Source organism: Parus major, chromosome 5, assembly GCF_001522545.3.
Source record: "Parus major isolate Abel chromosome 5, Parus_major1.1, whole genome shotgun sequence".
Taxonomy (NCBI): domain Eukaryota; kingdom Metazoa; phylum Chordata; class Aves; order Passeriformes; family Paridae; genus Parus; species Parus major.
Genome location: NC_031774.1, coordinates 26,739,805 through 26,753,339, shown reverse-complemented (window position 1 = coordinate 26,753,339; position 13,535 = coordinate 26,739,805). Strand labels below are relative to the sequence as shown.

At 42.0% G+C, this 13,535-nt stretch overlaps 1 protein-coding gene across 9 annotated transcripts in view; it reads right to left on the bottom strand.

Moving 5' to 3' along the window:
- The window catches only part of DPF3 (double PHD fingers 3), a 100,547-nt gene that overhangs the window by 85,441 nt on the left and 1,571 nt on the right, over nt 1-13,535 (bottom strand). For all 9 annotated transcript variants that reach the window (XR_002001859.1, XM_019007003.2, XM_019007004.2 and 6 more), the window contains exon 2: nt 9,690-9,797. Coding sequence is in view for 8 of the 9 variants with exons in the window: in XM_019007003.2 (XP_018862548.1) it covers nt 9,690-9,797 (108 nt within the window). In the remaining variant the exon portion in view is untranslated. The remainder of the gene's footprint in view (nt 1-9,689; nt 9,798-13,535) is intronic.

Below are 13,535 nucleotides of genomic sequence, written 5' to 3'. Positions count from 1 at the left end.
TGTGGGAGGGGAAGTCATCATACTCTCTCCATTCTACACTCTGTAATTCTATAAAGCTTGGATTGTTAGAGTTGAAACTGAATGTTATATTAACATTGATTGCTCATTCTGTTGTATTACGCACCAGGAAAATAACACCTGCTATAAATATTAAAATATTTCATGCTACAAATCAATTTAATTTGCTATGTGTCAGGAGAACAATAAAATTTAATAAATAGGGTTTTTTAAGCCGTATTTTATGTAATTATATTCCATAATATCTTTGTTGGTTTTTGTTAACATTTTCTTCTATAAAGCAGCACATAGGTTCTACCATACTGTTGACCTAGTAGGCCAGTCACTTCCCTGGGCTCTGTGCAGGATGCTGAGTACCAAACCTGCAAGTCTGGTCCAACCCAGTACTTTACATGTAGATTTAACTTTAAGCATGTGGCAAGTCCCATTAATTCCTAAAAGATCACTCATGTTCTTAAAGCCCAAGCTCAGGTGCTTTCCTTTGCTGGGGTTAGACAGCTTGGCATCTTATGAGACTAAACCCTGGGGCCTTGATCCTATAAACCCTTTTTCATGTGATTACCAGAGAATTCCCAGAATTACTCATATGAACAGACAAAATAGATGCAATGAATTAGATTAAAAATACCCATTTCCTAGGATCTTGTGTCCAGTACTTGCATCTGAACAGTACCTGTGCCCCACAAAAACCCTTTTGACAACGTGGCTTATCCTTTTTCAGGCATTTTTACTGGTTATACTTAGAAAAGAGGCAGCAGGTTTGCCAGGAAAGCTGTTCAAGTTCAGTTCTAGCTCTAAGATTCCAACAGGTTCCTGTCTGCCCCTCCCCATACTGGAGAGCTGGTGATTTGTGCCTTAAGGGAAATGGATCTGACAGGTTCCAGCACTTCCCCAGGTGCCATCCCCTGGTGTTTCCCCAGTGGTTTCCATAGCCCTTTCTTCTGGTAAGCTTTGAGCTTACCTTCACTCCCTTAATTTTAAGGTTAAATCTGTTTATTTCATAAATAAATAATCCTGATGCTTACTTACACACATCAATGTTAACTTCATAGTAAGGAGATAAATCCCAGAGCATTCTACCTCTCCAGGAGCAATAATGTGTCTCCTAGAGACACAGCATTCTCAGTCAGGCCTTGGCAGCTGGAGAGGCACATGCTGAATAACCTCTTCCCAAAGATGCATCCTAGCAGCCAGATGTAGGTCAAACACAGTGGTCAAGAACAGCAAACGAGCAAAACAATGGGCTGGATAGCTCAGAGAGGGTGGCAGCACCACAAATAAGCTCTCTCTCAAGTAGCCCAGGTATTTGAAGCCAGTGCCATCTCACCTGTCGAGCCCTCCCTCACATCTTTGAGATCAAGCCCTGAGAGGTGACCTGCAGTCACACTGTAGAGGCTCCAAGGAGATCAACAGCACAATCCGTTCCTTCAGTTTAATGGCCAACTGTAGTGACCAAAACATTTTGCAGAACAGCCTGCCTCCAAAGTCGTCATAACTCTATTTTCACAAATATACTAAATACAGCCAAGATGACACACCAGTGGAGAAAAATACCTTTAAGTGGCTGCACTGCTTCTGAAATTACAACAGCTTTATGTTTGTGGGAGGCTGCACATGCAGCCTATGTTCCCATTCCCAGTGATAAGATCCAGAGAACTCAGAAAACTAGATTTAACAGCTTCCAAAATTGCCTTATCTTGTTCAGTTGCTACTGCTGCCTTAGCCTGATGACTAGAGCCAGAGGGGTTTGGCTTCAGTGGGCTTTTGATCAAAACCCAGAGGGGTTCCAAAGCCCAGTAGCTTCTTCATGCATCTCTCTCCTCATTATGCAAACTGGCTCAGCCACACAAGAACCAGGAGTAATCCTGGGTGATTCATACAAGCCATCTTAGCTAAACAACAGAGTTCTCCTGGTAAAACTTTGAATATAAAATACGTGTAGTGACCTGTTCCAGATCTTACAAATGAAAGAGAAACTATTTACACAAAGTTAATCCTGTAAATTCTACCAGCATGACTGTGGAGTTTTTGTTTTCTTGACTGGGCTATTTATAGAATATTATTTGCTTTTATAGAAATTTGCATTTTACTTCCATAACTGCAAAATCATGACATTCCATTTGGAGGAAAATACACATTTACTTACAGTCACTGAGCTGAATTGGTCTAAGTATTTGCAGCTTATCACATGTAACAACACCCAGCAAGAGCAGTGCATGATGTGAAGGAGAGCTTACCACAGCCCTGGCAGCCATGACATAGAGAAGGCTGGCTCCCCAGTGGCCAGAAAAACAAAGCAAGAAGAATTACACTGTGCAAAACACAAGATATCTTTCCAGCAATTACACTGCACAACCAGCCTTGCAAAAACTGGCTCAACAATTCACCTGTGGTGAGTCTCTTTATTTGTATATATGGGTGTGTAAGAAATTACTTATTTTTTCATCATCATCCTGGTACACATAAGCCCAGGCTGTGCACCAGAGCTGGTACACTTCCATACCAGTTTTGCAAGGCTTTCTGGCCAAAACATTTAATGCTGGCACTTTGAGGGCTTTGCAAATGGCATGATTTATCCATTCATTTATTTTTATTTAGAGGCTTCCCATACCCCTCCCAATCTCTCTAGAAGTATTTATTAGGTAACTGTTAGGTACTCCTCTGAGTCAGACAAACGAGACTGATGTTTTTAGCACCTCCATTTCACATACTGAGAAGGTGAGAGGAAAAGACATATTCCATTGGCCCTGATCCTGTGTGGGGCACGGGAGATGCAAGGATGTGATGGTGTGCTAGGACTTGGCGTGCTGAGATGGGCACCTCTGCTGCAGACTGGCAACAGGACAAATGCATATTTCACTGCAGGACTTCTGTGTCGTGATTCTGTGTCAGTGAATACATGCAAAAAGAGACAGGTTCTCTGATATTCTTAGTGCCATGTAAGAAACAAAAAGAAAATTTTATCTGGCCAGAGAGCTGGACCAGCAAAGGTCCCTGTTGTAGGTAGAATTTAAAGGTGGTGGATGAGATGGAATAAACTGGTTAAATGTAACCAGTGTGTAATAGAAAGAAGCTGATTCACAAGGAGGCCCCACACTGATGAGTTTTCTCTTGGTGACAGAAAGTCACTTTTTCTAACACAAGGCATAGCTGGATGTGTAAGTGCCTTAAAGCAGCAGCTCTTGCCTGTGGTGCCATGCCCTGCTGTGAAGACGAGATTAGTGGAGAATTGGAGCCTACTGTTTCGATTCAGGAGCATTGATGGACCCATCTGTAAGCTGCAGGCTTAGCTGATGAATAAACACATACTAAAATTTAGGCCAGAAACCCAAAAGAAAAGGCAGAATTCAATATTTATACCGGTATAAAAAAAACCAGCAAAGACAACAAACTGAACACCTTCTGGCATCCCTGCTCTCAGATTTGGATTCACAATATAAAGCTTGATTTTGTTCCAAAGTTCTATGGAACTGTGACGCACATGATAGACCGAGCTCAGGACACGGTCAGGATGCAGAGGCGCTTTCTAACAAATTAAATAGGAACTGAAAACCATCCACCCTCCCTATCCCAAAAAGTTATGAGTTTTTGGGGTTTTTTTTTTTCTTGTTTTCTTCTCCACGAGGTGACAAAAGCAGAGATGTGTGAGTGGGACTGAGCTCTGCTGTAGGCTGTTGGCAGGCCGGGTGCGGTTCCCAGCGAGCGCGGCTTGGCGCTGCGGCCGTTCCCGCCGCGGGCAATTCCCGCCGGGAGCGGCCCGGGCGCCGAGCTCCCGCTGCCCGCCGCGCCCTCTGCCGGCCGCGCCGCGCCACCGCAGCCCAAAACCAGCCAGATTCCAAGGGAGGCGAGCAGAACTGGGGGGTTCTGTAGTTCACCGTGCGGAAACACTTGGATTGAAAGTAGGTTTTAAATGATGTTTTAATTTCAGAGTTTTGGAGAGCCAGCAGCAAAACTCACAGAAAGATTGCTAACGGGCTTTTGAAATCCGTCTTACGTGAGAAATCCAGACCAGACCATCAGAGAAACAAACCTGCTCCTGTCAAGTCAGCTCCACCTCAAATGCAGGGTTGATCACGTTGATAAAAGCCATGAACAATTAAAAAAACTGAAATAAGCTCTATACAGAAAGTATCTTTGGTAAACTCACATCTGCAGAAGTCTGTCAGAAGTCTGAATAGCTGATAGATTTATATTATAGCCTCCTTCAGGAATATTGTATCCAATTCATCTGCATATTACAGACATACTCTTATTTGGCACCAGAATTATTCTTCCAGTTAGGATCCTATGATAGTCTTAATGGACCTTAAAAAGGAGCCACAGGCAGGTTCTATAACATAACATGACCTTTAATTACAGAGAAAATAGTAGGAAAAGTGTCAAATAGTGTGAAATAGTAGAGAAAGTTTTTGTTAAGAAGAGTTGTGCCTCTCTTTACAGTGCTTATAGCAAAACAACACTGCTGTCTTGTCGTACAGAACAGGAACCGACGTGTGTTTGTGTAGAAATTGCCGAAATCAAAAGTGAAACTAGTCAATATTAATTGGCCTATGGGAGAAAAAATGTAAAAGGAAATTCTCATGGAATTAACTTTTTTGAATTATTTTTTAGGCTCTAATATCTTTGAGTGAAACTAGCCATAGCAACCAGGAGTAGAAAAAATAATATGGAATTCAGCAGCACTATGTTCTTTTTGGTTTGGGGTTTGACTTTCAGCTGTATCACAAACCTCTGGTTAAAACATCATGGAAGTAGTCTATTCCCTTTGTCGCTCATTTCTCCATTTTGGAATCAAAGTACTTCCTTCACTATATTTTGTATATCTGGACTGTAAGTATATGGCTCAGATGACTTCACAACAATCCCTGGGGATGATGATCTAACATGCTGCTTGAGTCTCGAGATGCTATGCTAAGAGATACTACTGAAAATTCTGTTCTTTGCTTTTTAATGTCATCTTAACTTTATCTTGGTGAAGTGCCCCATCTTAAAGACCACAGATCTCCACATGCTCAGCATCTCCCCCAAGAGTTGGGAGCACTTCTCACCTCCCAGGAAACATATAGTACCTTGTACAATCAGTCACAGTCTCCAAAAGGTAAATAGAGATGCTTTAAAGAGATAACAGCTTACCTGTAAGGATTTAGTTCATTCATCCACAAGCACACTCACCTAGGTATACCCTATATGCTAGACTAAAAACAGATCAGGCATTGTACAACTGGAACTAAAAATCTGTTTTCAGTACTTGCTTCAAACAACCACCATGGTTCATAATAGCAAATGGCAAATATTTTTTTTGCTTTTCCTTATCCAACAACTGGTAAAAAAACTCCATTTCTGTAGCTCAGCTAAACACTGGACTGTCCAGATATAAGTAAGAGGACAGACACTAGCACAGGACCCCAGCTCATTCTCAGCACAGCAGTAGCATAAACAAACCCTACTTCACACCCTACAAGTGGGTGGTAAGGCTGACCACTCTGAAACCTCACTGTGGGCTTTCAGTCCAAACCAAAGGACATCAGCAAACTGGCACAAAAACATTACAGTCATATTCTTTAGACTTACACACCATGCAAAATAAAAGCTCTGTAGGTATGTAGGTATGTACCTATATTTAGCCATCTTGTGAGACTGAAGTAGGACACTACCAATTTAAACTCCACCAGTTTTTGGCCACGTTCTCCATATCTGTTCTCATCTGCATAGGTGCAAAGCTTGGTTAATACCTGCTTGTCAGCAGGGTTTACTGTAGGCAGTAGCACTTCCACAATTTTGATAGCTGACCCAACACTGAATCATACTACCCAGCACCACGAAACCACTAAGTATATAGGACAAGGATCAACTATAATTTCAAGGGGCCTTGGGTCTAAGCCAGGATGTCCCTCTCATTTCTAACCCCTCTCTTTCCAACTGCTCTGATTTTGGCAAGGGCCTGGACCGTACTGCTCGCATTCACAGTGGTGATGGAGTTATAAATTCTGCTTTTTCTCTGACTCCACTGAAAGTCAGGCTACCTAGCTCAACCCTCTCCCTCACCCATTGCCAGACTTGTCAGGAACAGGAGCTCAGCTCTGCTCCTCTTTTGCTGGGCAGGAGAACAGGCAGCTGAATTAATGTGGAAGCATGAGCTGCTTGCAGCCCTCCCACTGCTCTGTGCCAAAGTGCCATGCAAACACCACTGCTCGATTCTGCAGGTTTCTCATACTTGGTTGAACAGAAGTTCATTTTCACAAATATTATATGACTATCAATACCTAGTAAGTTTAAAATTCTGCACCTAGGAAATGTGTCGCCCTGAGAACTAAACCTTCTGATGTTGTTTTCATAGTTTCTAGCCACTTTCCCAGGAAAGTAACTATAAACATAGATGTTTATACATTCCATTAAAGAAATGTCTTTTGATGGACGTTTCTCATGACGGGTGTGATTAGGAAGGTGGTAACCTGACTATCCAATCCCTGGTCATTTTTGAGAATCAATAAATATAGGAATTATGGAATAAATCACTCTCTTTTTCCTATCATACATTGAGCTGTGTCCATGTAAATCATTTCATGTCCTACAGTGACAGAAATATATCTGGGAAAACATAATCCAGGAGTGCAGGACAGGCTGCGATCTGCCTGGCTGGGGAGCAGCTCCGTGATAAGGAACCTCAGTGTCCTGGTGGACCATGAGCTCAATATGAATGAACAGTGTGCTGCTGTGACAAAAAAAATAGAGCCAACAGGATGCTGGGTTGCATCAGCAAGGGCATCACCAGCAGAGATAAGTAATTATCATATTCAGTGCTTGTCAGGCTACACCTGGAATACTGTGCTCAGTTTTGGTCCCCGCTATACAAAAGAGATGTGGACAGTCTGGAGGGGGCATCTTCTATTAAGAAGCAGGCATCAACTCACCCCAGGAAAAACATTGTAGTGCATCTTGCATTTTACAAAAAAAACAGCAGACCACTGGAGCATGATTTTCTTCACCAGAGTTTGGTATTACCAAATGTGAAACTCTTATTCACTGAGTCATGTCATGCACTACACAAACCTTCAAAAGCAGGTTATAACTATAAACCTAAAACTATATAAAACTATGTTAGTTTATAAAACTAAAATAGTATACTATACTATTACTAAATGATTTGTTGTACCCACAAACTGCTAGCAAGACAATAGTTTGATGTTACTTACTGACCAGCTGATGCCTGCCTATGACTTACCAAAACAAAAATTCTAGGTCTGTGTATCTCCTGAATTATGTAGGTGTCTTCTGGATACAGGACCTTCTGAACACAACTTTTTGCTAGAATAAGCCTCTCTGAAAGCCCAGGTGCAGTTCAAGCAGGTATTCACATCCCTGGTGCCACTCCCATTAACTGCTGGGATGGCAACTTTTGGAGCAAAGATTCTCTTCTGTGTTTGTTACAGCGGTTGTCTTACAAGAAGTACTTCTATGCAGTTAACGTAATACAGCTAAGGTTTAACCCTGATTTGATGTAGAAGTGCATTGCTTGCACATGCCATGTAACAATTATAAATATCTATAAAAATATATCAACAATTCCACAGCCTCCTCTATAAAAATCAGCTATTTGCACCTTAACCAAGCATAAGCACTCTCTAACTGCTGAGAACAGCTCCAAGGAATGAACAGGATGCCCAAGTCCTAGGTGAAGTAAAACTATGGAACATGTAGATTAGATTTCTTTCAAATTTATCTTATATGTCCTACAGCTGTGCTTTTTAGTAATCTTAAATTTCCACATCTTTGCCCCACACAACCATCTGATGTTTAACTGAGGACTAAAGAAGTCAGAATTACGTAGCTTCCTAGGTTCAGCATTAGGTTTTACGACAGTATTCCCCTCCAAAATCTACAGTATTTCTGCTGTCCATGTTGAATATAAATTATACTCTCTTCCTCCCAAATCTCAAAAGCTACCTTTAAACAGAGGTCCAGTGTTTTCCATAGGTTTTACACTTTCAGATCAGAAAAGGGAAAAATCCCACTTTTGGCTAGTGAGTCTATTCTGGATATGCACAGATGGAATGAAATTGTTTTGTGGTATAACTGATAAGGAAAGTTAATCACTAGATAGAAATTGGTTGGAAAATAGATTTAAATGGCAGAGCAATATAACTCGCCTTATTTGGTTGCCACCGGCAATGCAACAAAAGTAGCACTCCTGAGATGCAGAGGAGATGTTTATAGCAGGGAAAACAACACAGAGACAGACATGCTGAGGTCTCTTTATCTGATAACTTTGTGGTAATTGCCTTTCATGCCCTGTGGCATGTAGGATGCACTAATTTGGCATTCAGTGAGTACAGCAAAGAAGAATAATGCAAACAAAAAAGAGTCAAACTCTACCCTACTGCTTTATCTTACAAAATTACCATGGCGCAGCAGTACCAAGACATCATCACAAAGTCTAAGGTAGGCACTTCTATGAGCCAACATCATCGTCTTCCGAGAGTCCAGTCTCATTTTCATCAACGTATGTGACTGATTTCATCAGCTCTTTCCAAGCAGCTCTGCTGTGAGGTCTAGTTTTATTTTCTGGATGAGATTTTGCCCTTGGTTTGAACCCCAACTGAGCAGTTATAGACATTTCTTCCTCTTTTTCAACTGTCCACTGATGTCTCCTTTACTGAAGGTAGGGAGCTTTCAAAAACTGTTTCTACCAGAATCAACAGGAATTTTGTCTCTGATTTTAATGGGTTTAGAACTTGTGTCTGTTGCCCTTTCCTCTCTCTCCACCAACTACTGCGTAGAAGCAAAGTCATCAGTATTGCTGAGCACAGCTCAGTTCCCAGGCACCTTCTTCTGTCAAACAGGTTTTTTAAATATTCTTAATTTACATTTGGGGGTTTTCTCCTGCACTTTTTATACTGACAGTGTGTCACCTCTTAAAAACCACATACAGCTGTGAGTATATGTGCTCCCTCTTTCTCATAATAGCTGGCCCCAGAGACAGCAAGCCTTTATTACTAACTGCAGGGAAGAATGTACTATGCTATGCTCTACCTGACACAGCTGCAGCTCCTCCACATCTGCTTTACAGTCACTCATTCAGCATCCAGACTCATCACTTTGCATATTTTAATTGTGCAAGAGTAGCAAGGACAAGAAGAATGAAAGAATAACGGACAAAGGTACACATATGGTCAGACAGAAATACACAAATGTGGCATGTGCTCACTATTTTAGATTATTTGTTGTTTATAATCTGGTCACACCCCTCATCAACAGCCCCACCAAGAAAAATCTTACTTTATACTTACTGTTTCACACACAGTGGTCTCTTTCACAAAGATCAGGCAGCAGATGCCAGTGAGACTTTGTATTAGTAATGCACTGAGGAAAAAGTTAGTAATACATTCATTCTTTACATCCTTGTGAATTTTCTAATAGAAGCCAAGATTCAACTCTACTGAAGGTAAATTCAGCTCCCCTTGCATTCAATACAAGTTGTTCCCATTTTTTATAAGGGCTGAGTTGTACGCAGAGGATTTGGTGGTTATGGTTACAGCAAATCAAGTAAGATGCAACAGATGCAATGAGAAATGGTTGGAAAGCAGCAAAGATAAAGTCCAAGGTCTAAATGCCAGGTTTGCATGTATGCCAGCTGCTCTGCAGCTCGGGAGAGGCAGCAAACAAATACTTACCAGGTTTAATTTCCAGCAGCTTCAGCCTGGAATCCTCAGGGGGATGCAAACGCCTCTTTTTGCGCCAGCAACGTGCTGGGTATGTGTACAGCTGACCTGGGGCCAGGCCTGAAGATTAAAGGCAAAAAATTAATCACGTTTCAGTATGTAAACCACAAGCACTGTCTCTAGCATCTTTGTCTTTGCCCTTCCAGCATCTCCTTCTTGGAAGGCTCAGTCCTGCAAATCATGAGACAGAGCTACACTCTCAAGGCATCCAGTGCTCCTGAGACTCTTCGGCACCTCTTGGGATCAGGCCTACAGAGAATCTAGGTCTCACTTAGACACTTCACTCAGCTCACTGAAACCAGAGCTGCACATAAATAATTTGTGATTTCTTCAGGGTAAATAGAATTTCAGACTCTCCTGGGTCACAGGGGCGATGCCTCCTCCACGGGCAGAGAAAGCCCCTTGAGAGAGAAGAGATGAAGTTCTGACATGCAAATCTTGAGGCTCTGATGCACAGAGCAGCTCAGGAAATTTTTGTCTTCCAAACAGGAGCAAACCAAGATCCAAGAGGTCTGACTGTAGTTTTGCTTACATTCTGGACTTTTGTTGGAATGTTAATTCTTCATTTTGACTCTTACCTCCTCATGCCTTTACTCTGAATGAGGGAGGAGATACACAATAATGTTTATATCATTGCATGTTCCCTTAAATCACATTTGGCATCACTGGATTTTGAGCAGCCCTGGCTCTCCTGGCAGACACCCTTCAGCCAATGTCCGAGCTATACTTTGCTTTCTTGCATTTGGGACACAGCAGGGCTTTGTGAATGCATCATTTCTAGGGGCACAGAAGCACACCGACAATTGCTTCAAAGTATCCTCAACTGCCCCAGATAGTCATGACACACAGAAATACCCAGAAAGAAAAGTTGGAGGAATTTAATTCTCTCCTCTGCTTTTCCTGCCCTCTCTGTCCACCAGTTCTGGTTTGGCATCTTTGCCCTTCTGCTGTTGCTGTTGTCTTGAAGGGGCTACAAAGCATGACTTCAATTCCAGACTCGTTGTCCTCAAAAACCAGGAAAGACCACATAAGAGAGAGAACAGGAGTGGTGTTGCTATATCTGAAACTGTACCGACAGCGAACAGCTGGACAGCATCAAGGGGGTGCCAGTAAAATAGAACAGCTCAAGGGCAGGAGGATGGCCCAAGAGCTCTCTCCTCTCTTCTGAAGCAGCCAGGAGTGAGTATCAGCTTGGGAACAAAAGCAACTCACCAGACCAATCGAGAATAATGAAAAAAACAATATCCTCTTACTTGAGGGTGGGGAGGAAGACACAATAACATAATTCACCTCGAGGGAATGTGCTAATCAAATTCTGCAGGTGAGGCCTAAGTTACTGGTTTTAAATATTTCAACTGTTGGGAATGCCAGCTCAGACCCCAGCACCTTCCACCTACTTCCAAGGCCTTGGAGCATCTGTGGCATACTGCCTGAGTACAGCCAAGTGATGGAGTATCTGCAGAGATTCTGGCTGTTTCAGGGCACAGAATGCTATTGGGCTTTTCATGCCCTTCTTACACTTATTCCCAGAAAGCTGGGCATTGTGCACATCCCAAGAAGGACACATTTCAGAACAGGTTGCCTAAGACCTGTTTGGAAATAAAAATATGAATAACCACCCCTTATGCAGTGTTTGGACATCCTTCTTCATGCCACTTTGCAAACATTAACCACTGCAAACAACTGCTATAATGATGAGGTGGATTATGCCTGGCTCTGATGTGAGTAATTGAAGAGGTGGAGGCAAGAAGCCCCACCCTTTCTCAGCAGGTCCTGTGCAGGGACTTAAGACAACACAGAAATGGCAATTGGCAGATCAAAGCAATAGGATAGAGAATCAGGCCTCCATTGCACGGGCCTCCACAGAAAAGCCTTTTGAAGGAATAAGTACCACACCTTTTGTCGCAGACAGAGAGGAGTAAAGATCTACTAGTTTTGGGGGAATATCTGCTAATGCAAGCACTCATATGAAAGAGCAGTTCTGGATTCAGGCAGGACAGCAAAAGCCAACTACACATGCTGAAAGCCCAATTAGAAACTTGAAAGAAGAGAGTTGGGAAACCCTTTTCCTTAGAGGGTGGCAGATAGATCAATAAGAAATGGATGATCCAACATCCACCTCTGCAACCCTTCAGGTAAGCTCTGTGTTGCTGCTCACAATACACCTGTTCATTAATATACTGCCATCCAATGAACTTAGAACACATATCAGATTTTCACTTCATTCAACCCACCAATGCTGCCTTCATTTCTCTACCCTGTTCCTCTTGTGTCTCTGTGCTGGCTCACATGAAGTGTAGATCTTACACAAAGGAGAGGCAACAGGGAAAGGGTCAGTTCTGATTGCTCTGAATGCAGCTCCTTCACAGACAATTTTGCAGTGAATATGGAAATAATGCATATTACTGTCTTCAGCCCTCAGTGGGTTGTCTCTCTCTCTGGTACCTTATAGGGCAACCAGAGAAGGTTCCAACCATTTGCTTATAGAGGAAATAGCAGAACCTGCAGTGAGTTATGTTGTTTATCTCATTAGTGTAGGAGAGTCATAACTCAAAGCTCGTGTGAAAGGCCAGAGGAGGAGGGGAAAAGGAGGGAGTTATGTGCAGTATTGTGTGAAATTAACCCTGAACTGTTTATCAGGAGATGCAGATTTCTGACTCCTTTAACAAAGAAGACAGCAAGAACTCAGGTTAATATGCTGAGTTCCTGACTCTTCTCTGTTTTTCAAGTCTGTATAAGTGAAAATAGGTCTTGGAGCTTTGCCATTTATCTAGTTTTTCAGGTTAAGGATAGTAAATGGTAGGGAGCACAGCACACAAGACAGATACCAGGATGGCTGGCAGAGAATTTTCAGAGCCCTTTAGTATGGGCACAGGTACATTGTGTACAGACCAAAACCGGACATGCTAAAACTGTAGAGGGATGCCTTGACTCACCCTAATACTACAAGAAATTGATACTACAAGAAACAGATTACGCAAAAACACTCCAGGGAGCACTAAATGGGCTAATAAAAATCAAGAAAGAGGAAAGGAAATATGGGGAGGAAGGCTGGTTCATTTCACACTGATTATTCTAATTCAAAATAACAATGTCATCAGATTTGGTGGCCAATGCAGATGCAGGAGGCTTCTTTCACCTGATACTCTCTGTGAAGAATGTTCCACCATTTGTCTCCAGTGAAGACCTGCAGGAGAAATGTCACCTATCCCCTTCTGCAGGGCAAGCTGCCAAATAGTTCACTATCAGAAGTGAGGAAGGAAAGATTTGAAAAATTAATTTTCTCAAGGTAGTCCACGAAGCTTGTGGCTGAGAAAGGCAAATAATTAAGACATCTTGGTCCCTGGTGTGATGCTGTAACACACTTGTGATGATTCCTTCTGCATGTGTACAGATGCCAATGAGATTCATACAGTAGATGTATACCTGTGTGTATATATATATATATATATATATACACACACATATATGTGTGTGTGTATGTATGTATGTATGTGTATATATGTATGTATATATGTATGTGTGTCTGTATATACATACATATGTATGTATTCTGACTGTGTTCAGAAGGATAAAAATAGTAGCACCTTACTCATAACAAGAGCAAGAGAAGGAAAAGGAACAGGAACAGGAACAGGAACAGGAACAGGAACAGGAAGAAACCTAGTTTATCCAAAGCATAATCTCTTGGGATTAGAGAATTTTCAACTGAAGCAAAAAATTTTTGACTGTGGTTAGGAAGCCACCCTAGAAAAAAAAGGGTTAGACCAGAAGTGTAGACAGCTCCCATCTTGTGAA